This window comes from Silurus aristotelis (assembly GCF_946808225.1).
Source record: "Silurus aristotelis genome assembly, chromosome: 2".
Taxonomy (NCBI): domain Eukaryota; kingdom Metazoa; phylum Chordata; class Actinopteri; order Siluriformes; family Siluridae; genus Silurus; species Silurus aristotelis.
Genome location: NC_139575.1, coordinates 11,119,674 through 11,144,052, shown reverse-complemented (window position 1 = coordinate 11,144,052; position 24,379 = coordinate 11,119,674). Strand labels below are relative to the sequence as shown.

Sequence of the window (24,379 nt, the reverse complement as noted above, 5' to 3'; positions counted from 1 at the left end):
GATGGAGTATAGAGAAGGCCAGCAGGAGTTGTGGTGAGAGTAGGGAGCAGGTTGAGAAGAGCCTGGAGAGGTGGAGGTACGCGCTGGAGAGAAGGGGAATGAAAGTCAGTAGGAGTAAGACAGAGTACATGTGTGTGAATGAGAGGGAGGGCAGTGGATGGGTGCAGTTGCAGGGAGAAGAGGTGGAGAAGTTCATTTATCTGGGGTCAACAGTGTAAAGTAATAGAGAGCGTGTTAGAGAAGTAAAGAAAAGATTGCAGAAAGGGTGCAGTGGGTGGAGAAGAGTGACAGGAGTGATTTGTGATAGTAGGGTATCTGAGAGAGTAAAAGGGAAAGTTTATAGGACTGTGGTGAGACCTGCGATGTTGTATGGTTTAGAGACAGTGGCATTAACTAAAAGACAGGAGGTGGAGCTGGAGGTAGCAGAGCTGAAGATGCTGAAATGTTCTTAGGGAGTGACGATGATGGCCAGGATTAAAAATAAGTTATTAGAGGGCATCCTACAGCGCATGTAGGATGTTTTGGGGACAATGTGAAAGAAGCCAGATTGAGATGGTTTGGACATGTGCAGAGGAGGGACATGGGGTATATGGGTAGGAGAATGCTGGGGATGGAGCCACCAGGAAGGAGGAATAGAGGAAGGCCAAGAAGGAGTTTTATGGATGTGGTGAGGGAAGACATGCATGTATTAGTGTAAAAAAGGCAGATGTAGAGGACAGAGGGGTATGGAGACGTATGAGCCGATGTGCCAACCCCTAATGGGAGCAGCCGAAAGAAGAAGACGAAGTTGGGGAATTCTAGCTTGGATTCATATAAATGTCCAAACTCTGACTAGGTAAAAACCAAACAAATGCTATATCAACACAGAATACCGACTAGGGAAACATTAGGGAAGATCTCTTTAACAATTATTCGATGTCAAAGCAATATGGCTGCTCACAGCATGTTTATATTGTTGCCCCTCCATCACAATTGGTAATTCCCCACAGTTCTGTGTATATAACATATATAACACGATCTGAAAATCTATTCTTATATGTGCTATGAGCATTTTAAGCAACACAGACAGACAGACAGACAGACAGACAGATAGACAGATAGACAGATAGACAGATAGATAGATTAAAATATATTATACTGATTTTACCTTAATAGTCTTACAGTTTTTCCCAGTTGCTTTGGAGCATTTCTTGCATAATTCTTAATATTTGCAAACCAGTAAGTGCATTCTCAAAACAATTTGTACAAACAGCACAAAACATCGGATTTCTTGCAAATGCAAATACCGTTCTCAAACTACTTAGTTCATCTTTTAAAACTAAGTATTTGTGTCAATCACCATGTCATTCCCATCAGAATTAATAGTCCCTTTGTCATTGCTCACAAACAAGATCCTCAAAATGTTTAGTCATGTTGTCAGTATGATGCTGCACAGTTGCAGTATTTATTGATATGTTTGGATTACAGTGACTCAAAATGCACAAAATGTGACTTCCTTCTGTACGGCATCTATGATTTTCAGCAGCACAAATTAATACACTCTCCAATTAAAGGTTCACAAGATCCACCTGTGACCTGTTTTTGATCTGATACCGTTCACTCTTCTTCATTAGTGACATTCAAGATTCATCTGCCCAATTCATCAATTCAAGTCACATTTACAAAAAAAAAAGTTAAATAGACATTTTAGATGATGACAACTGGTTTAACCATTTTGCATTCAATGACTTTTGCAATGAACTGATGCTGAGATGTTTTGAGGGTTAAGATTATTTAGGTGAAATCAGTATAATATATTTGGATCAACTTCACATAAACAACTGATAATGTAGGAAAGCGATTTGTTTGATTGGTCATGCGGATCGAAATAACCTGAAATGCAGATATGGAGGCGGAAGCCGAAGTAAACGCAAACAAAGTTTATTGAGAATACTCAGGAGATAATCCACCAATACTTGTAGCGAAGCAGTAATATCGAGCGGTGCGCTCCGGGAGCGCGGTCCACGAAGTTCTGTGAAAGCAGAGTCAGTTCGTGTAGAGAATCCACGGATCCGCGCTATGGAAAGCGCAGCGCTGGGCAGCAACGGATAAACGTGGTGCAGACAGCGTGAACATGGAAAACAGCAGGATCGGGGTAATCCGGGGTGCCGTTGGGAGAATGCGGAGTCCGAGAAGAAGGGTACGTAGTGGGATACGTATACGCGATTACACAGACCACCATGAACCAATACATACAATCATGCACAAACAATAACGGACCGTGAGTGTGTGGAGGTGAGGGGCTTAACTAGGAGATGGGATGAGTGAGTGAATGAAAGTCAGGTGTGTGTGATCAGCATGACTGCATCGAGCTCGCACGCACAGGAGAAGAAGCAGGGTGCTTCGGGAAATGCCGCCGCCGAAGGGGGCGTGGCAGGGGGATTCCTGACATAACCGACGTTAAGTGGCAAATTTGCCCCCCTTGTGCTCAAGATATCAGGGTTCGGCGACATAAAAAAAAAATCGACATAACCGATTAAAAAATGCTTAGACAAAGCGAGAATTTGGCGGTTCCACTTCAAAAACGTCGACTTAATAGGGTTGGCGAGTTAAACCGAGGTCGAGATAAGTGGGTTCGACTGTATTATAAAAAAACTAATGAAATACTTGATATACTTGTTCGAATTCATCACATCTGCAGCTATATGTGTTGGATGTGTCAGTACCAAGGGCTTAAAACATCAGCCCAAATGCACGCAAAACTGTGTAGTGCACTGCATTCTGTGGAATCACCAGACACACCTGACACACTGCATACAGCATGATTCTATATTAATTGTGTAGCCATCTATATAACCGTCATATTATTCTATAACCAATGTGGTTCTCAGGTTCCACATGAATCTGACGATGTTTGTTAACAGCAAATAACCTGAGTAAATGCCAAATATTTGATGATGTACTTTAATCTTTAATATGAAGACTGCTAGCACATCTACTTCTGTGCATATTCACCAGACACTGTTTCTACAGTGTTCCTACAGTTGGCTACAGTTATTTACAAAAAAAAAAAAAACATGGATAAAGAGTCATTTTCTTATCACTTGGAGCCTTGAATAAAAATGTAATCCAACTGCAAGGTCCCCAGAGATTCCCACTGCTTTTAAATATGTGAGATGAGCTGGTGGAATTTAGCTGCTATTGTCCCTCAGTGTGAAGTCCTGTGGTGGACTGGCGTACCATCATGGGTGTAATCCCATCATGCTCTCAGTTTTGTGAGACAGGTTTCAGTATCCAGTGCAACCCAGACTGAGATAAAGCGCTTACTGAAGATGAAAGAAAAAACAGAAAGGCAAATATTGCCCTCAGAAATAAGTAAATAAATGACTAAATATATTAGATAATAATGTGGAGTGGTGGCTCCAGCGGTTAAGCCGCTGGGTTGCCGATCGGGAGGTCTGGGGTTCAAGCCCCGGTATCGCCAAGCTGCCGCTCTTGGGCCCTTGAGCAAGGCCCTTAACCCTCTATGCTCCGGGGGTCCCTTACGAGGGAAATATTAAGGTCACGGAGTGACGTGGGGCCGCCTTCCCGTGGGCTCACCACCTGCAGGAGGGACCGTAAGGGACGGTGCTGTGAGGATTGGGCAGCAGTCGAAGGCGGGGGCCTGCTTAGACTGCTGCCCCCGCATTACGGATAAGCGGGAGAAAATTAATGAGTGAATGAATTAGATAATAATTATTATTCTTGTTGTAATTTTTATAGACAATGAAGCAGATTTTATTCTGATTTCTAGTAAAAGGTCAGGATTTTTCCAAAATAGAGAAACTTCCAAACTGGAGCAGAAAGTAGCAGACCAGGCAGACAATTCATTTAGGGAGGAGCTGTTATAGAATAATAATCAACTCTGAGGAGATTATTACTCACTAGTGTTAGAAAAGGTTTCAGAAAGACATCCAATCTAGATTTCTTCACTTGTATTGTCCGCATTTTAACCACGTTTCGTTAATCGTGTTTGTGTTAAACAGCATTCTGGTTACTTTGATGTATGTTAAAGTGCTGGCAACTTGTCTTTACATGGGTGTTCTTAATGAATGAATTAGATAATAATTATTATTCTTGTTGTAATTTTTATAGACAATGAAGCAGATTTTATTCTGATTTCTAGTAAAAGGTCAGGATTTTTCCAAAATAGAGAAACTTCCAAACTGGAGCAGACAGTAGCAGACCAGGCAGACAATTCATTAATATTTATACACCATTTTCACAGGTTTTGGTGCATCTAATTTGCATAGTAAATAAACCAGATAGTTACCTAGTCACAACTTAAGATCTTGGATAAAAGTTTTAATATATAACAATAGATGTGGCTGTTATTGAAATGGCAAGTTGATGTCTGCTATGTTATACAATGTGTTATCTTTCGTATAGCAATTTTAGGCTTGTGTTTATTAATTGCTGCAATAAAATGTCCCGCAGCCACTTTTCCAGCTGACCCATTTGCCTTTCAGCACCACTAAATAGTAGGATGGCCTGGCTTTGGCTGGACTGTTAGACATAAAACATAGTGGACTTCCAGTCTGACTGGCCATAAAAGCACAGAAAGGCTCTATTTGGAGCAGACCAAGAGACATCCAGCTGACTTCAAAGTCCAGGGCTGTTCTTTTAGGGATCACGGGAGCTCTGAATTCCTAATAAAGTCCCTTTTATCCTGGGAGGGGTCATCTTTGTGAGAGAGGACAAAAAAAAAAAGAGCAACAGAAAAAGGGGATGGAGAGAGAGAGAGAGAGAGAGAGAGAGAGAGAGAGAGAAAGAGAGAGAGAGAGAGAGAGAGAGAGAGAGCGAGAGAGAGAAAAACAGAAAGAGAGACGGGACCCAGGAGGGCTGCTCCATATCAGGAGGAAAGTTCGGTGAAGATGAAGATATAAAGGTGGAGCATTCTCTATTTAACGCTCTGCCTGCTTCTTTCATTCTCACTGTCGAGCAGTTTGGATCTGCTCTCAGTGACATGGAATTCCTCTGTGTGTGTGTGTGTGTGTGTGTGTGTGTGTGTGTGTGTGTGTGTGTGTGTGTGTGTGTGTGTATGTGTGTGTCCATGTCATGTCATTAGACCCAGCTTTAGCTCTTCAATTATAGATTATGTCCAGGCAGGCACATAGCTACCATCCTATTCAAAGACAACACAAAAGAACCCAGGAAACAGTTGAACACTGACTGCTTGAATGAAAGATGACTGAACTTGAGATTCTGATCGGCCAGAAGGTGCTAATTCATTTCCCATAACAGTCGCTCGAACAGTAGGGCTGATCACAAGACAAATAGCGTTATATATAAGTTTATATTAATCAATTAATCCAAATATGGTTTAACTTTTAAAGTATCAGTTTATTCACGGCGACTTGTTTTGTGGGATAAATGAAATGGGTACAATTTAGAAAATATATTTGTTGCCAAATTGATGTAAAAGCTTTTAACAGAAAATATTCAACTTTAAGGTGGTAATTAGATCTCGCTGATGATGAACTGGTATTTATCTTTATATTTATATATATTAACACTGATTATATGCTGTAAAACAGAGGTGCTGTAAAAATCCAAGTGCTATATGTCCAATAGATTACCTTTTTTTATTTGATTTATGAAGAATAAAACATTTAGGGAGGAGCTGTTATAGAATAATAATCAACTCTGAGGAGATTATTACTCACTAGTGTTAGAAAAGGTTTCAGAAAGACATCCAATCTAGATTTCTTCACTTGTATTGTCCGCATTTTAACCACGTTTCGTTAATCGTGTTTGTGTTAAACAGCATTCTGTTTACTTTGATGTATGTTAAAGTGCTGGCAACTTGTCTTTACATGGGTGTTCTCTGCCAATACTGCTATCCATCAAACTCACTGTCTTACTGTTTTATAGCAATACAGTTTTGCACCCGAAAGTGTTTTTTGCTTGTCGTTCTCTAAGGGAGAATTAGGGTCTTAATATATAATACTTCCAAAGCGGCTTTCTCTTTGAGAAAATGTTAATTCTATAATCCATGGCAAGTCAAACAAGCACAGAAGAACACTTTATAAATTTACTTTAGACAAAATCATACTGACTCATATTTTTATATGAAAAATAAGAAAGTCTGTTTCAGTCAGACAAGACATCCAATCTGCCACATTCCTCTCTCTTTCTCTGTCTCTCCCAGACTCTCTCTCTCTCTCTCTCTCACACACACACACACACAGCATGTTTTACAGCTGAAGTGCACTCTCAGCCTGAAATCCACTCCCCCATTCGACAAACCCTGCAGTATCACTCCCATGTGGCAACACTGCACTTTTGCTCAGGCCTTGGATTAAATTTGCACAAATATGCATGTTAGGAAGAATCACAAAATTTTATAAAACAGAAGAAATCAACATGGGTATATCAAGAATGTGTATGTACTAAGACTACACATTTAATGATATCTTAATTCTAAAATATGCCTTTTATGAATAATTCAACAACTAGCTACAATACTGGTATTTGTGCCTCAAGGTTGAACTACATTTTTTCCCTGGAGTGGAAGTGCTTTAGTGGCCTGTTATAGAGTTCTGACCTCAACCCTACTGAACACCTATGGGATGAATTACAAAAAATAAATATATACAGTGAGGAAAATAAGTATTTGAGCACCCTGCTATTTTGTAAGTTCTCCCACTTAGAAATCATGGAGGGGTCTGAAATTGTCATCGTAGGTGCATGTCCACTGTGAGAGACATAATCTAAAAAAAAAAAAAAACAGAAATCAAAATATATGATTTTTAAACTATTTATTTGTATGATACAGCTGCAAATAAGTATTTGAACACCTGAGAAAGTCAATGTTAATATTTGGTACAGTAGCCTTTGTTTGCAATTACAGAGGTTAAACGTTTCCTGTAGTTTTTCACCAGGTTTGCACACACTGCAGGAGGGATTTTGGCCCACTCCTCCACACAGATCTTCTCTAGATCAGTCAGGTTTCTGGCCTGTCGCTGAGAAACACGGAGTTTGAGCTCCCTCCAAAGATTCTCTATTGGGTTTAGGTCTGGAGACTGGCTAGGCCACGCCAGAACCTTGATATGCTTCTTACAGAGCCACTCCTTGGTTATCCTGGCTGTGTGCTTCGGTTCATTGTCATGTTGAAAGACCCAGCCTCGACCCATCTTCAATGCTCTAACTGAGGGAAGGAGGTTGTTCCCAAAAATCTCGCAATACATGGCCCCGGTCATCCTCTCCGTAATACAGTGCAGTCGCCCTGTCCCATGTGCAGAAAAACACCCCCAAAGCATGATGCTACCACCCCCATGCTTCACAGTAGGGATGGTGTTCTTGGGATGGTTCTCATCATTCTTCTTCCTCCAAACACGTTTAGTGAAATTATGACCCAAAAGTTCTATTTTGGTCCCATCTGACCACATGACTTTCTCCCATGACTCCTCTGGATCATCCAAATGGTCATTGGCAAACTTAAGACGTGCCTGGACATGTGCTGGTTTAAGCAGGGGAACCTTCCGTGCCATGCATGATTTCAAACCATGACGTCTTAGTGTATTACCAACAGTAACCTTGGAAACGGTGGTCCCAGCTCTTTTCAGGTCATTGACCAGCTCCTCCCGTGTAGTTCTGGGCTGATTTCTCACCTTCCTTAGGATCATTGAGACCCCACGAGGTGAGATCTTGCATGGAGCCCCAGTCCGAGGGAGATTGACAGTCATGTTTAGCTTCTTCCATTTTCTAATGATTGCTCCGACAGTGGACCTTTTTTCACCAAGCTGCTTGGAAATTTTCCCGTAGCCCTTTCCAGCCTTGTGGAGGTGTACAATTTTGTCTCTAGTGGACAGCTCTTTGGTCTTGGCCATGTTAGTAGTTGGATTCTTACTGATTGTATGGGGTGGACAGGTGTCTTTATGCAGCTAACGACCTCAAACAGGTGCATCTAATTTAGGATAATAAATGTAGTGGAGGTGGACATTTTAAAGGCAGACTAACAGGTCTTTGAGGGTCAGAATTCTAGCTGATAGACAGGTGTTCAAATACTTATTTGCAGCTGTATCATACAAATAAATAGTTTAAAAATCATATATTGTGATTTCTGGATTTTTTTTATTTTTTAGATTATGTCTCTAACAGTGGACATGCACCTACGATGACAATTTCGGACCCCTCCATGATTTCTAAGTGAACTTGCAACGTGCACTCTTAGTCCCAAGCCCCGATAAATGGGGAGGGTTGCGTTAGGAATGGCAACCAGCGTAAAACGTGCCAAATCGAACATGTGAATCATGAATACGGATGATCCGCTGTGGCGACCCCTAATGGGAGAAGCCGAAAATTATATATAAATAAATACATACATATATAACTAGCTGGAGCTTGTAATTTCAACAGTAAGCAAAGTTAATTCAAGATTTGCATTACACTTACATTTATTTTTGTTCTGTGTGTATACTTGAGTGAAAGAGTGAAAGATGTGTGTGTTTGTATGTAAGTGTTAGTTCAACTAGCTGTGTAATTGGGATTGTATGAAAAAGTGTGTGTATGTGTGTTTGTGTGTATGTGTTTGAGAGAGAGAGAGAGAAAGGGAGAGAAAGGGAGAGAGAGAGAGAGAGAGAGAGAGAGAGAGAGAGAGAGAGAGAGAGAGAGAGAGAGAATGAGAACGTGTTGATATCTGTAAACGCCTGTTCAATTACTGCAATATAAAACAATATGTTTAGCTGGTGAGCAGCATTGTACAGAATTTAATGATGATACTACGTGATAAAAGAATGATTCAACTAATAAAAGAAGGTCTCTAGTATATTTTTTTTTTTTTTTTTTTTTTTTTTTACATTCTGCAGTAAGTTTCCTCAGAATGTAGTCAAACACATTTGGCTTAAAACAGAAGTGTTTAAAAACAGCGCAGTATTTAGAACATTTACAGCATTTGGCAGATGCCCTTTTCCAGTGCGACTTACATTTATTGCTTTTATACAATTGAGCAGATGTGGGGTTAAGGGTCTTGAAGTAGCAAGGAGGGGCCCAGGAGTAGCAGCTTGGTGTGAATAAAATTTGAACTCATGACTTTCAGCTCCAAAGCCAATGCTTTACCAACTAAGCTACCACCTCCCATATTGGCTGACTTGAAAATGAGAACATGCTGCTAGCTACTTATCTAACAGTATGTAAGATGTGACTTGTGTATTCTGAAAAGTAGAAATATACACGGCAAAACGTTGGCATCTTTCTTGCAGTACTGTCAAATGTTACAAATATGTATATAGGGATGTAAATTTAGAAACAAAAAAAGGAGCTTACTGGGTTTATTTCCGGAAGATGCTAATAAGATGCAAAATAGTTAGCTAATGTTATGCTAGTTGTCACTGTGGTATTACTAAAGAAGAAGACCGTTGTGGGCTAAGCATCAAAACATTACCTGGGTATTGGTACTAATACTGGAAATTCTGCCAGACTTTAAAAAAAATACTGGTTAAGATAAAAGTATTGAGCAGGAAAAGCTAATTGAGTTCTTGAATATTTACATATGTTAGCTCGCTGTCAGATTTCAATTGTTTTTGTTTCACCATATAAAGGTATTTAGAGAAATGCTAAATATATTAGAATCATTACTAAATATAGTACTAATATTAGATTTTAGTTTCGATCTCACATTACTTTTGTGATCCTCACTGTAACCCAACAGCCTGTAACTTTTATTTTCTAATTAACCTTCGCCGAATTAACATTCAAGCAAAACAGTGTCACGTTAGCAAGCAGTAAACATTTGATACTCAGTGTTTGCAGCCTGCCACGTGTAAACATGCTTTACATCCAGAGCTAATACCAGATTAAAGGGGCTAACTGCTGCCATTACTTTGTTAATATATTCAGAGAATTCACTTGATACAGCAGGTTTAGTGCACACAGGCACACAATGTACACAAGGCGTGTGTGGCAGTTCGCAAAAGGATTCGATTTCTTTTTAAACTCTAGTTCGATTTTCAAATTTTCTTTCAAGTGTCTGTAAGAACCATGCTTTATATCTGTAGTCTAATCCTAAATAATCCTTCATACCATATGTCTGTAAAAATCCTAACGGATAAAAGAAGCACTCGGGGCGATTTATCCTGCATTTGTGGCCGATGGACTCTGACTCCTGCTAATGTTTATGCTCATACTGTAAACGTGGTAAGTGCAGTTACGGATTTGAAATTAGAAATTTAAATTTTCTATATGTAAATGAAAGGTCAGGGAGTCAGTCATCTTCAGTAAGCACTGATCCAGGGTTATAGTGGATCCAGAGGTTATTCCAAAATCAAACCCTGGATGGAACGCTGGTTTATTCACACCTGTGGGCTATTTTATCATGTTTTTGGGAAGTGGAAGGAAACTTGAGAACCCTGAGGAAACCCAGGCTTTGGATTAAACCAGAAATTCTGGAGCCATGTTAAATCAATGCTGCCAAACATACATTTACAGCCTTATCTAGAGCAACTCAGAATTAAGCAGGTGAAGTTTAAGGCCTTGCTCAAGGGCCCAGCAGTAGCAGTTGGGTGGGGCTGGGATTTGAACCCATAATCTTCCGATCCAACAGAAAGTGCCTTAATCACTGAGATATCACCCCCTCTACCATAAACTGTATACAAAAGAACTCGTTAGCTCACAAAAATAAAATCACACTTGGTGGAAGATGGGTGGCTAGATCTAGACAGCAGAGCTTATTAATAATGAGTCTCATCCAGCAGCTCTGGATAAATAATACAACTTTAAAAAAGGGGAAAGGAGAATATACAGTAGGAGAATATGGAGGATCCTGAGATGGTTTGCAAGGATGAGCAATGTGCAATCGAAAGAACTGAGTCACATCCCAAATTGCTCCTCTATAATTCTATATATACAGTGAGGAAAATAAGTATTTGAACACCCTACTATTTTGCAAGTTCTCCCACTTAGAAATCATGGAGGAGTCTGAAATTGTCATCGTAGGTGCATGTCCACTGTGAGAGACATAATCTAAAAAAAAAATCCAGAAATCACAATATATGTATGATTTTTTAACTATTTATTTGTATGATGCAGCTGCAAATAAGTATTTGAACACCTGAGAAAGTCAATGTTAATATTTGGTACAGGAGCCTTTGTTTGCAATTACAGAGGTCAAACGTTTCCTGTAGTTTTTTACCAGGTTTACAAACACTGCAGGAGGGATTTTGGCCCACTCCTCCACACAGATCTTCTCTAGATCAGTCAGGTTTCTGGCCTGACACTGGGAAACACGGACTTTAAGCTCCCTCCAAAGATTCTCTATTGGGTTTAGGTCTGGAGACTGGCTAGGCCACGCCAGAACCTTGATATGCTTCTTACAGAGCCACTCCTTGGTTATCCTGGCTGTGTGCTTCAGGTCATTGTCATGTTGGAAGACCCAGCCTCGACCCATCTTCAATGCTCTAACTGAGGAAAGGAGGTTGTTCCCCAAAATCTCGCAATACATGGCCCCTGTCATTCTTTCCTTAATACAGTGCAGTCGCCCTGTCCCATGTGCGGAAAAACACCCCCAAAGAGTATTGACAGTCATGTTTAGCTTCTTCCATTTTCTAATGATTGCTCCAACAGTGGACCTTTTTTCACCAAGCTGCTTGGCAATTTCCCCGTAGCCCTTTCCAGCCTTGTGGAGGTGTACAATTTTGTCCCTAGTGTCTTTGGACAGCTCTTTGGTCTTGTCCATGTTAGTAGTTGGATTCTTACTGATTGTATGGGGTGGACAGGTGTCTTTATGCAGCAAACGACCTCAAACAGTTGAATCTAATTTAGGATAACAAATGTAGTGGAGGTGGACATTTTAAAGGCAGACTAACAGGTCTTTGAGGGTCAGAATTCTAGCTGATAGGCAGGTGTTCAAATACTTATTTGCAGCTGTATCATACAAATAAATAGTTTAAAAATCATATATTGTGATTTCTGGATTTTTTTTTTTAGATTATGTCTCTCACAGTGGACATGCACCTACGATGACAATTTCAGACCCCTCCATGATTTCTAAGTGGGAGAACTTGCAAAATAGCAGGGTGTTCAAATACTTATTTTCCTCACTGTATATATATATATATATTATATTATAGAGGAGCAATTTGGGATGCGACTCAGTACTTAAACAGGACTAAATCTGGCATGTGATGCTCAAAAGGCACAAAAAGATCTCAAAGGTTTGTGGACAGTTTAATTGCATCTTTTTGTGCCTTTTGAGCATCACATGCCAGATTTATTCCTGTTTCTCCATTTTTAATGACCTCCACTCTTCCAGAAAGGCTTTCCACTAGATTTTGGAGTATGACTATGGAGGAATTTGTGTTCATTCATTTACAAGAGCATTTGTGAAGTCAGATGGACATAAAATTTAGGAAACCATGGTGGTCCCTTTGTGTATAGGGCACATTGGCTTGAGTTTTCTCCAGTAAAGAGAAATCCTAATACTAGAGTATACAAAGACTTTCTAGACAATTGAGTGATTCCAATTTTTATTTTTTGGGTGGAGAGGGTTGAAGAGAACCACACAACATAATACTATAAACGTTGGTTTAAGGCTGCGGTCTTCATTTTCAACGTCTCTGTAAAGCTGTAGATATGCAGCCTCCCTGAGAACCTGCACTGAGTGCAGCTATAAAGCTTCATTCTAAAAAACTAATCGAAGATTTTGTGTTCTTTGTGTTCATTTCCCAGTAGGATCGCAGAAACCATTTCCAAGGTGAGGTCCATTCCCATACCCATGTACCAGACACACAATCAGGTCAAATGTATAAAGCTGTACCCTTGAGAGGATCATCTCAGTGGCAAGTAAAGGTACCATAATGTGCACTCCAGTGTAAAAAGCCATACCTGAGCCGTCCATGATGCTGCAGTGGTCCAGTCGCGCCTTGGAGCTGAGGGTCACTGCTGCCAGACCTCCTCCTCCTCCTCCTGCACCTCCAGCACCAACACCAGCACCTCCTCCTCCTCCACCACCACCACCACCTCCTCCTCCTCCGCCGCCGCTGCTGCTGCTGAAGTCTCGGCCGCCTCCTCCGCTATCGACCAACTGCAAAGATTCATAACCATCATAACCGCTCCGTTTCTTGTAGCCTCCGAGCAGGCTCATGAGCACGAACCTTCAAGCACGTACAAACGAGGTCGCTTCAAGGTGGTGTGCTGTGCGCATCTTCAGGCTTCTCTCGGTGGAGAAGCCAAAGAGGAGGAGGAAGAGGGAGGAGAGGGGACTAATGCATCACATCCCCGTTCTGCAGTCTTCCTCTCTTTCTCTCTTTCTTTCTCTCGCTCTCTCGCTCTCTCTCTCTCTCTCTCTCTCTTTCTCTAGCCTAAAGAACGAAGGAGGAACCCTTTCTTCACCACGAGTCGCATTTATTGCGGTTCCTGCCTCCTCTTCCCCACCCCAAGCAACGCTCTATACGCCGCCGGTAGACCGCCGCTCGCCCGCAGGATCGCCGGACATCACTGCGGAGGGTGTGTATGGAACTGAATAACCCCGGGCACCGCGACCGACGGGGAGGTCACAAAACTAAAGAAATACGTGGTTTTATAAATTGGTCCGCAGTTTAATGATTCTATGTGACTACAATTAGAAAAAGAACTCCTGTATTAAATAAACAGATTAAAAGATAGACGTTTCGCATCGTAATTAGTGACTGAGGCCTTCCGAAGTCTGTACCTCCCCCCTTTTTAGAGAAGGAAATGGTACAGTCTGCCCCGCACATAGATTCAGCTTTGAAACGTTTAGAACCATTAGGAGCCTATCCAGGAACACTAACTCTAGGGGAAAATAATAATAATAATAATAATAATAATAATAATAATTATAATAATAATCATCATCATCTTCATCATCATTATAATATTACTAGAAATAATATAATAATAATAATAATAATAATAATAATAATAATAATATTACTAGGGGGACTCATAATAATAATAATATTAATAATAATAATAATAATAATAATAATCATCATCATCATCTTCATCATCATTATAATATTACTAGAAATAATATAATAATAATAATAATAATAATAATAATAATAATAATAATAATAATAATAATAATAATAATAATATTACTAGGGGGACTCATAATAATAATAATATTAATAATAATAATAATAATAATAATAATAATAATAATAATAATAATACCGGAAAATCATATAATAATAATAATAATAATAATAATAATAATAATAATAATAATATTACTAGGGGAAATCATATAATAATAATAATAATAATTATTATTATTATTATTATTATTATTATTATTGTTATTATTATTATTATTATTATTATTATATACAAATACAAATGTTTATTATTATTATTATTATTATTATTATTATTATTATTATTATTATTGATGAATTAGCTTGTTAATAAATATTGATTTCTTGGGTTTATAATGAGAAAAAGAAAAAGAAGGAGAAACAGAAGAAGAAGACGCAAAAGAAGAAGAAGAAGAAGAAGAAGAAGAAGAAGAAGAAGATTAAAAAAAAGAAGAAGAAGAAGAAGAAGAAGAAGAAGAAGAAGATTAAAAAAAAGAAGAAGAAGAAGAAGAAGAAGAAGAAGAAGAAGAAGATAAAAAAAAGAAGAAGAAGAAGAAGAAGAAGAAGAAGAAGAAGAAGAAGAAGAAGAAGAAGATAAAAAAGAAGAAGAAGAAAAGTTTTATGCTTTAGAATTAGTTTTGGTTAAAGCTAATATCTATCTATCTATCTATCTATCTATCTATCTATCTATCTATCTATCTATCTATCTATCTATCTATCTATCTATTATTATTATTATTATAATTATTATTATTTTATTGTATTTATTATTGATATAATTAGCATCATCATTAAATAGTTAAAACAGCATTAAATGTTTTTCAATAGGCACAATACAGTCAATACACAATAATCTAAAGGCTGTAAAACAAACCCCACACCCTTTTCTGTGTTATATGATACACACTACTTTCAGCTGTGGAGGTTATTTGCATTCTGTTTCAACTCTAAATAAACTGGACCTTTTGTAAATAATAACGCATATGTTCTTATCCAGGCCCTTATATCCCTCTGCTCATTGTGTCCCTCAGTAGTCAGTTTCACTGTTTTCTCCATAAAGACATCCTTGTTCACAGTGCTGGGCCGATAAAAACCTGTTTCAGTCTAGAGATTCTACTGTGAGTGGGAAAAACTGTTGTGACTGTGATTTTTCTTCACCTCAGCTTATAAATAGTCCAGCACATTTTAAATGATGACTTAACGTCTACAGAGCCAAATTAATTCCAGTTAAATTGGGAAACAACTAAAAGACATGAAGGATGTCGGAAAACCTTGTGTCATAATCAGTTGACGTGACTGTCTATGGATGAATGTCTTTAGAAGAAAATATATACATATGTCAAATATTTCATGCCACTGTCTTGACAAAGTTGTGCAGATTCCATCAGAGAAGGTTAATATGGTAGATGTACAGTATGCTACTATTATTACAAGCATTGTATCTTTGTTGTGTGTGAGAGAGAGAGTGTGTGTGTGTGTGTGTGTGTGTGTGTGTGTGTGTGTGTGTGTGTGTGTGTGTGTGTGTAACAAGACAAGCAATTGAGTAAGAAAGTATTCATTTAATCAAACTAGATCAAACATTTAGAGCTTTGTGAATGGAGGCTCTCTGGCCCAAAGCTATTTCTCTCCTGAAGAATGATTTAATTCGGTGTCAGCTTGTTGGTGTTGCAAGCTTCCGCCTTTGGACGCATTACTTGGCAGTCACCAGGCCCGCATGCTTTCTCCTAAGACTAAAAGTGTCTAGGAAACTGAGAGAGGAGGCACTGGGAACTTGTGTGTACAGTATGTGAAATTTTCCATACAAAGACTTTTTGCTGTCTGCACATAAATTGCTGACTCAGTATTGACCCTTTTTTGCACTGCTAGGAAACAAGCAATAAAGCTCTTGAATTTACTCTTTGAATTGTTGCATTAAAATTAAATATTTACATTCTTAGGTTTATGTTTAATTACACTCATGCACTCGGGCAAAAAAACAGCCAGGATCTGGGTTAATATAATACTAAAAGGTAGCTGTTTGACACAAAGCTTGTGATCTTTTACGATGGTTTTAACTTGTAAATGTCTTGTAACCTCTTGGAGAGTCTTGAAAGAAATGTGCAAAAGATTTTGGCTGATCAAAGTTTCTAAATGCTGATCGTCAATTCTTAATGACAACCTCAATTTATGAGTGAAGTAAACAAAACATTTAACAAAAGTAAACAAAACATTTAACAAAATATTAAAGAAATAAAAAACTGAATATAAAGTATAAAAAACACTTTTTCTCCATGATTGTTAATTTGAGAAACTGATCATTGAGGACTCTTTTTATGGGAATAGAAATAGACTACTATTTTAATGATTCTTATGATTTTTCAGTTTCTATTTCTTAGTGAATGTTTTGTAAAGGTGGATTTTAGTGACAATATTTAATGAAAAGCACAAACCAATGGTAACTGCAGGTTTTAAATATATTTGTTTAATGTTAATAGGCTACATTAGATTAGGTTCAAGCCCCAGCACCACCAAGCTGACACTGCTGCCCCTCAAGCAGGGCCCTTAACCCTCCCGGCTCCAGGGGCACTGTATCATGGCTGACCCTGCGCTCTGTCCCCAGTTCTCTAATAAGCTGTGATATGGGAAGAACAAATTTCACTGTATATGTGACGAATAAATGCATCTACTGTGACTTTTATCTGAAAGTGCCTCTGCGATGAAGTCATTTTAACAGTCTTCAGTTTTAGCATTGAAATGTTCCCAGAGAGGTACATTTTTCTTGCTCACTTCATTTGCGGTGATTCAAAAGGGCCAATTTGTCAAAACAACTGTTTACACAGAAGTGGCGTCATCTCCATGCTTACATGCAGACAACGGGTTTTTCCCTGTAACTATAGGAACAGAAACTGTGTGTCAAAACAGTACTATTTTATACTACCCTATACTAAAATATACTACTATACTATAATACACTGTACTGTACTATACTATACTACACTGTACTATAATATACTAATATACTGTACTGTACTACACTATACTATACTACACTATACTAAAATATACTACTATACTATACTATACTATACAGTACTACACTATTCTATACTATAAAATACTACTATACTATACTAGAATATACTATTGTACTATACTACACTATTCTATACTATACTACACTATACTACAATATACAATACTACACTATACGACACTACAATATACTATACTACACTATACTAGAATATACTTCTATACTATACTATACTATGCTATATTACACCATACTATACTATACTATACTATAGCACACTATACAAGAATATACTACTACACTATACTATAATATGCTGTACTACACTATGCTATAAAAAAGTAAAATGAATATCATTAGAATTATCTTGCCAAGCATCATGGGCATCATGGGAATTTGCTATGGTGTGCTGGTGCTATAAAAATATGAAAAACTATAAAAACTGATAAAATAATAAAGTAATAAATACAAATATAGTATGTAACTGTACAGTTTGTGCAGGGTATGTAAAGTAAGACAGTGCAAATAATAATATTTCCCAAATAAGTCCAAAGGTGCAGGTATATTTCAAGTGTTAATTTATTTACATCTTCTTTTTTTTTTTTTACTCAAATTTAACAAAAACCCATCAAACAATTATAACATTTCATAAGACCAATAAAAAAAAACATTTTAGTGAATTGTTGGCTTTCTGGAAAGTATGTTTATTGATGACATGATTCCCCAAACCACCACTAACTGTGAAACTTTACACTGGACCTCAAGCAACTAGGATTCTGTGCCTCTCCTCTCTATTTCCAGACTCTGAGACCTTGATTTCCAAATGAAATGCAAAATTTTCTTTCCTTTCATCTGAAAAGACCACTTTGGCCCACTGAGCAACAGTCCAGACCTTTTTGTCCTTTGTCCAGGTAAGACACCTCTGACGTTATCTCTGGTTCAGGAGTGGCTTGACACATGGAATGCGTCAGTTGTAGCCCATGTATACGTCTGTGCATGGTGGTTCTTGAAGCACTGACTCCAGCTGGACTCCAGCTCCGTTTTCCTTCCATTCAACTTTTCATTAATGTGCTTGGATACAGCACTCTGTAAAAAGCAGCTTCTTTAGCAATGATCTTTTGTGTCTTACCGTCTATGTGCAGGGTGTCAATGATCTTCTTGTGGACAACTGTTAAGTCAGCAGTTTTTCCCCTATGAATGTGTAGCCTGAACCAGACTGAGACACCATTTAAAGGCTCAGAAAACCTTTGCAGGTGTTTGGATTTAATTAGCTGATTAGAGTGTGACACCACGAGTCTCCACTATTAAACTTTTTCACAATATTCAAATGGCAAATATTTGCTCCCTGGACAATAAATTGGACTACATTAGACTCCAGCAAGCTACTAGGCGTGAGTACAGACACTGCTACGTCTTTGCGTTTACTGAGACGTGGCTGAGTTCCGGACGCCGCCATTCAGCTGGATGGGCTAGCCGCATTTCGTGCCAACAGAAATGCAGCTCTGTGCGGTAAGACTCGCGGTGGTGGTCTGTGTGTTTACATCAACACGGAATGGTGTAAGAACTCTGTCCTTGTTTCCACCTACTGCTCACCGCTGTTGGAGTTTATGGTTGTGAGATGTAGACCTATTTTTACCCCAGGAATTCAAGACCACTATTGTGATCGGAGTGTACATGTCTCCTAGCGCTAATGCTAAGGAAGAGCTCTGCGTACTCTATGAGACCATTAGCCATCAGACCACATCTCTGTTATGCTGATCCCAGCACAGGCCACTCAACAGGTGTTCAAATCCAGCTCGAATGCAGGTGAAAACCTGGCCAGTAGGATCCATGTCTGCTCTCTGAGACTGCTTTGAATGCACTGACTGGGACATGTTCAGGGAGGCTGCAACCAAAGGTTGATTTCATCAACTTGGAGGAGTACACGTCAACAGTGACCAGCTACATCAGCAAGTGCATTGATGACGTGAACATCTCCAAGACCATCACCACACACTCCAACCAGAAGCCAGATACTCAGTCTTCAGAGCAAGGGCCAAACTGTCCCATGCCATCAGAGAGGCGAAGTGCGCACATGCCAAGAGAATCCATGGCCACTTCCAGGACAGTGGAGACACCCAGCACATGTGGCAGGGCATCCAGGCGATCACGGACTACAAGACAACTTCACCTACTTGTGACCGGGACACCTCCCTCCCAGATGCGGTGAATTACTTATATTCCCGGTTTAAGGTGCAGAACAAATTTTGGCGTGGAAGACCACCCCTCCTCCTAGTGAGCAGGTGCTCTGTCTAACCACAGCTGAAGTGAGGAAAACTCTATGCAGAGTTAACCCACGGAAGTCTGCTGGTCCAGATAACATTCATGTCAGAGTGCTCAGGGTATGCGCAGAACAGCTAGCGGATGTCTTTACTGACATCTTCAACATTACCTGCGCCGCGCCGTTGCTCCTATGTGCCTTGAGACAACGACCAACGTCACCATGCCGAAGAATTCTACAGTCTCCTGCCTCAATGACTATCGTCCCGTCGCACTCACACCCATCGTGATGAAGTGCTTCGAGAGGCTCGTCATGAGGCACATCAAGACCCAGCTTCCACCCTCACTGGACCCCATGCAGTTCGCATATCATCCAAACCGTTCCACAGACGATGCCATCTCCACAACCCTTCATCTGGCCCTCACCCACCTGGACAATAAGGACTCATATGTACGAATGCTGTTCATAGACTTCAGCTCAGCATTCAACACAATCATCCCTCAGCACCTGATTGAGAAGCTGAGCCTACTGGGCCTGAACACCATCCTGGATTTCCTGACTGGGAGACCTCAGTCAGTCCAGATCGGAAACCACATCTCCAGCACCACCACACTGAGCACTGGGGCCCCTCAGGGCTGTGTGCTCAGTCCACTGCTGTTCACTCTGCTGACTTACGACTGTGTAGCAATCACAGCTCAAATCACATCATTAAGTTCGCCGATGACACGACTGTGGTGGGTCTTATCAGCAAGAACAATGAGTCAGCATACAGAGAAGAGGTGCACCAGTTAACAGCCTGGAGTAAAGCCAACAACCTGTCTCTGAACGTTGACAAAACTAAAGAGATGGTTGTTGACTTCAGAAGAACTGATCATCGATGGATCCTCCGTGGAGATTGTCAAGAGCACCAAATTTCTTGGTGTTCATCTGGTGGAGAACTTCACTTGGTCGCTCAACACCAGCTCCATCACCAAGAAAGCCCAGCAGCTTCTCTACTTTCTAAAAAAGGCTGAGCAAAGCTCATATCCATCTTTCTAAACACGATCTACAGAGGAACAATTTAGAGCATCCTAAGCAGCTGTATCACTGAATGTTTTGGGAACTGCACCGTCTCAAGTCGCAAAACCCTACAGAGGATAGTGGAGACAGCTGAGAAGATCATCGGAGTCTCTCTTCCCTCTAATACAGACATTTACAACACAAGCTGCATCCGCAATGCCAACAACATTGTGGATGGCCCCACACACCCCTCACACACACTCTTCACCCTCCTGCCATCCGGAAAGCGGTTCTGAAGCATTCGGGCCGCCACATCCAGACTGTGCAACAGTTTCTTCCCTCAAGCCATCAGGCTTCTCAACATTGTGACTGATCTGTACAACCCGGACTCAACACACACTTGTACTCGCTTCACACATCCATGTCTTTAGTACCACCCATATTATATTACTTCATTATTACAAGCTGTTTAACATGCTGTTTTTGCACATCTTTTTGACTGCTGCTATTGCTTTTGCTTTTGTTTACATTTTGTTAATTAGAAGGTACACTCCTGTACTCAGTTCTCTCCTACACACTGCACTGTGTTACATACATTAGGATTACTGGTGGTACTATTTTGTGTTTTGTGTTGTCTTTGCACTGTTTGCACCAGGTTGCACACGATGCACTTTATGTGGCGAGGACACTTACTAGTCCTTAGCTCTGTGTTTTCTGTTATGTAGCTTTATGTTGTTTAAAGTAGCATCAGGGTTCTGGAGGAACGTTGTCTCATTTCACCCAGTACTGTGTCAGCTATATATGGTTAAAATGCTTCTTGACTTGACTTTAATATTCTAATTTTCTGAGATACTGAAATTTGGGTTTTCATTAGCTGTAAGCCATAATCAACAACATTAAAAGAAATAAACACTTGAAATATATCAGTCTGTGTGTGATGAATCTATATAATATACAAGTTTCACTATTCGTATCGAATTACTAAAATAAAATACTTTTTTTTAATGATATTCTAATTTATTGAGATACACCTGTAAAGCCAAATCCCATAAAAAAACAAACCCCACACCCTTTAATGTGTAATATGATCTATCCATCCATGTACATTGTATGTGTAACTGTACAAAAGGTATACACAGTGTAGGTACAGATGGTATACAAGATAATCTAGGGCAGGGGTCACCAACACCAGGTAGTCCGCAAGGACCCCATGAGTAGCCCTGGCCTTTTCTAAAAATAGCTGTTTCCTACTTTGTTAAATCATTGTTGATAATTATTATGAGAAATCATCAACATGATCAGTGTCTTCACATAGATGAATATCATTAATTATTAATAATAACATATAATAAAAGGTAAATTGAGCAAATTTGTTATTTCAGATCAAACTGGGAACTGTGTGTGTATCAAACTGGTAGCCCTTCACATTAATCCGTACCCAAGAAGTAGCTCTCAGTTTCAAAAGGGTTGGAAACGATGTAAATGTACAATGTACATAAATAGTTATAATTATCCAAAAATGATACAGAATGTACAGTGTGACGCAGAACTGCATGACAGTGAAGTCAGTAAAGCATCATGTCCTACAGTGTGTGTAAAGCATCTTTGTGTCAAACCCAGTTTTACATCTACATCCCTTTATCAACCTTCAGCTGACACAGACTGGATCCCAATCTCATCTCTAGTGCACTCTATAGTGCCCACTCTTGTCTCTTTGACGGCTGCCCCTATGTAGTGTCGTCATAAAGTCTACCATGAGTGATTTGGAATTCCGGATTTTATGACGTCACCCTCTTTACACTTACCTTTTTGAGAGGCGGCGCTCGCGCATCTCGGGCTCGGATCTATTATGCAATGCAAGGTGACGTGTTAAATAAAAAGAAATTAAATAAAAACACGATAACACTAATAATACTAAAAATGAAGAGAAGATTAAATACTGCACAGACTGTACACCTGCATTTGATTGTACTGCTTGAGTCGCACGAGCCTCCTGCAGGCAGAAGCCCCGTGTTTGTGTGTTTAAACATTGACTGACATTTTAGGAAATGCATCAGTGATCTGCGATGTGTTTACACGCAATCCGCCGGTTTATTTCATGCAAACCGCTTCAGCGCAGTGATAAGCCGCTTGCTTCAAAACAGAAACCCTGCTCATGGATCAGTGATATTCCGCCATTTAGATCCAGTAAAGGCATTATATGTAAGAAGCCATGTTGTATGATGACTATCGCATATGGCGGTTATTTTGCTCGTATTACATGATGTGCACCGGCTCAAAAACTGATCCCAGTACGTTATGTAACAGGACGATCTGAGCTGAAACAGTGGATCTGTGGCTGCACAGCAGGAAGACCCCTCGCGCTTTCCTCATGCCAGAAATGTAAAGAAGGTCATAGCGGCTCTTACCTTCCAGCTCGTGCATTATCCAGTCGGCCGCGGGTCCTGCTGATGGCACGAGCGCTGACCTTTGATTTGTCATTCGCTGATCACCTTAAGGTCAGATGATCACCGCTTCCTGGCGCACGGAGCAGGAGAAAGCCCGGCGTGCGGGCTGAAGGACGGGTGCAGGGCGTTTATTCCGGCGCCTGTGCACGATTTTACATCATCCAGGATTGGATGTGAGCTGCATCACTGAATCACGCGCATCCCGCTGTCCTGCCGCGCGCTGCCGTGATGTCACAACAGTTTCAAAGACCCTGACTTATCCTATCTTCCTAACCATCTTTATATCCATCTTCCTATCCGTGTTTCTATCTATCTTCCTACTTATCTTTATATCCATATCTATCTATCTATCTATCTATCTATCTATCTATCTATCTATCTATCTATCTATCTATCTATCTATCTAGTCAAGTCAAGTCAAGTCAAGTCAAGTCAAGTTTATTTCTATAGCGCTTTTCACAACAGACATTGTCTCAAAGCAGCTTTACACAAATCAACAGTTAAGGTGAATGGTGTGCGTTTGTCCCTGATGAGCAGCCGTGGTGACTGTGGCAAGGAAAAACTCCCTTAGATGTTATGAGGAAGAAACCTTGAGAGGAACCAGACTCAAAAGCGGAACCCATCCTTATTTGGGTGACATCAAGAGTTTGATCATAAATCTTTCAACAATACAGAACACTGGAGAGTGAGAACTAACATGATTACTGGAGTATAAGATTATAAGTGATGTTCTTTCTGCAGTCTTATACAGTCTATATGGTTAGTAGCTCCTAGTTTTATAAGCTCAGTATTTGTGATCATCACAGATCCAGCATCAGCTTCTCCATGCCAGAGCCTTTATCTCTCTATCTCTCTATCTATCTATCTATCCATCCATCCATCCATCCATCCATCCTAGTTGGGCCTCATATACACCAATTAGTCCCATTAACATCTATCAATAATAGAAATATCTATCTATTCATCCATCTGTCTTCTTAATGTAATTAGTTTTGAGCATCTTTTAAATAAAATATTTGTTTCTGTATTCATTTATTTTGAATAAAAACACAATGTACATTTATGTATTCATTTAAAGAATATTGTTTAGGTTTTTCTAAAAAAAAAAAATGGAGTCACTGGTAAGTGATGTGTCATTTGGTAACAAATTTAAATTACTGACAAAGTCTGGCTGTATAAGAGGAGTAAAACACTTCAGGACACAGAAAAAACAGTACAGTACAGCACAGTAATTGTGCATTGTGTCTAACATCAAATCACCCCAGTGTGGATTTTTCTCATATGCCAGTTTGTCCCATTGTTTTATTCCTTACTGATACCAAAATACTGTTCAAATCTCTAATGTGTCTCTAAATTATTATTATTTTCTCTAAAAGCAGCTCTGGCATGCACATTGAGAAACAACTAATTCACGGGGACTTGTCGACTTTTCCACTATAACAATAGATAGATCCACAACTTCGGTTTTTATTCAACAAAGACACACATAAAGACTCATTTGGTGAAGTTTTCTGTTAGGAGACATTTATTGAATCATTTAGGGAAAGATTTTGTAGAGTCACTTATCAGACACTAGAGAATCTTCCAGATGCACCTTTTAGTT

At 39.5% G+C, this 24,379-nt stretch overlaps 1 protein-coding gene across 7 annotated transcripts in view; it reads right to left on the bottom strand.

The window, feature by feature from the left end:
- Positions 1 to 23,004, bottom strand: part of dnajc6 (DnaJ (Hsp40) homolog, subfamily C, member 6) — a 53,163-nt gene extending 30,159 nt beyond the window's left edge. For 4 of the 7 annotated variants that reach the window (XM_083566414.1, XM_083566415.1, XM_083566416.1 and 1 more), the window contains exon 1: positions 12,841 to 13,669. In XM_083566414.1, the coding sequence (XP_083422540.1) occupies positions 12,841 to 13,099 (259 nt within the window). In that variant the 5' untranslated portion in view covers positions 13,100 to 13,669. Of the gene's footprint in view, positions 1 to 12,840; positions 13,670 to 22,737 lie in introns of those variants that run through there. The other 3 variants (XM_083566418.1, XM_083566420.1, XM_083566419.1) reach the window with 2 other exon arrangements.
- Between the last annotated feature and the right edge of the window lie 1,375 nt (positions 23,005 to 24,379).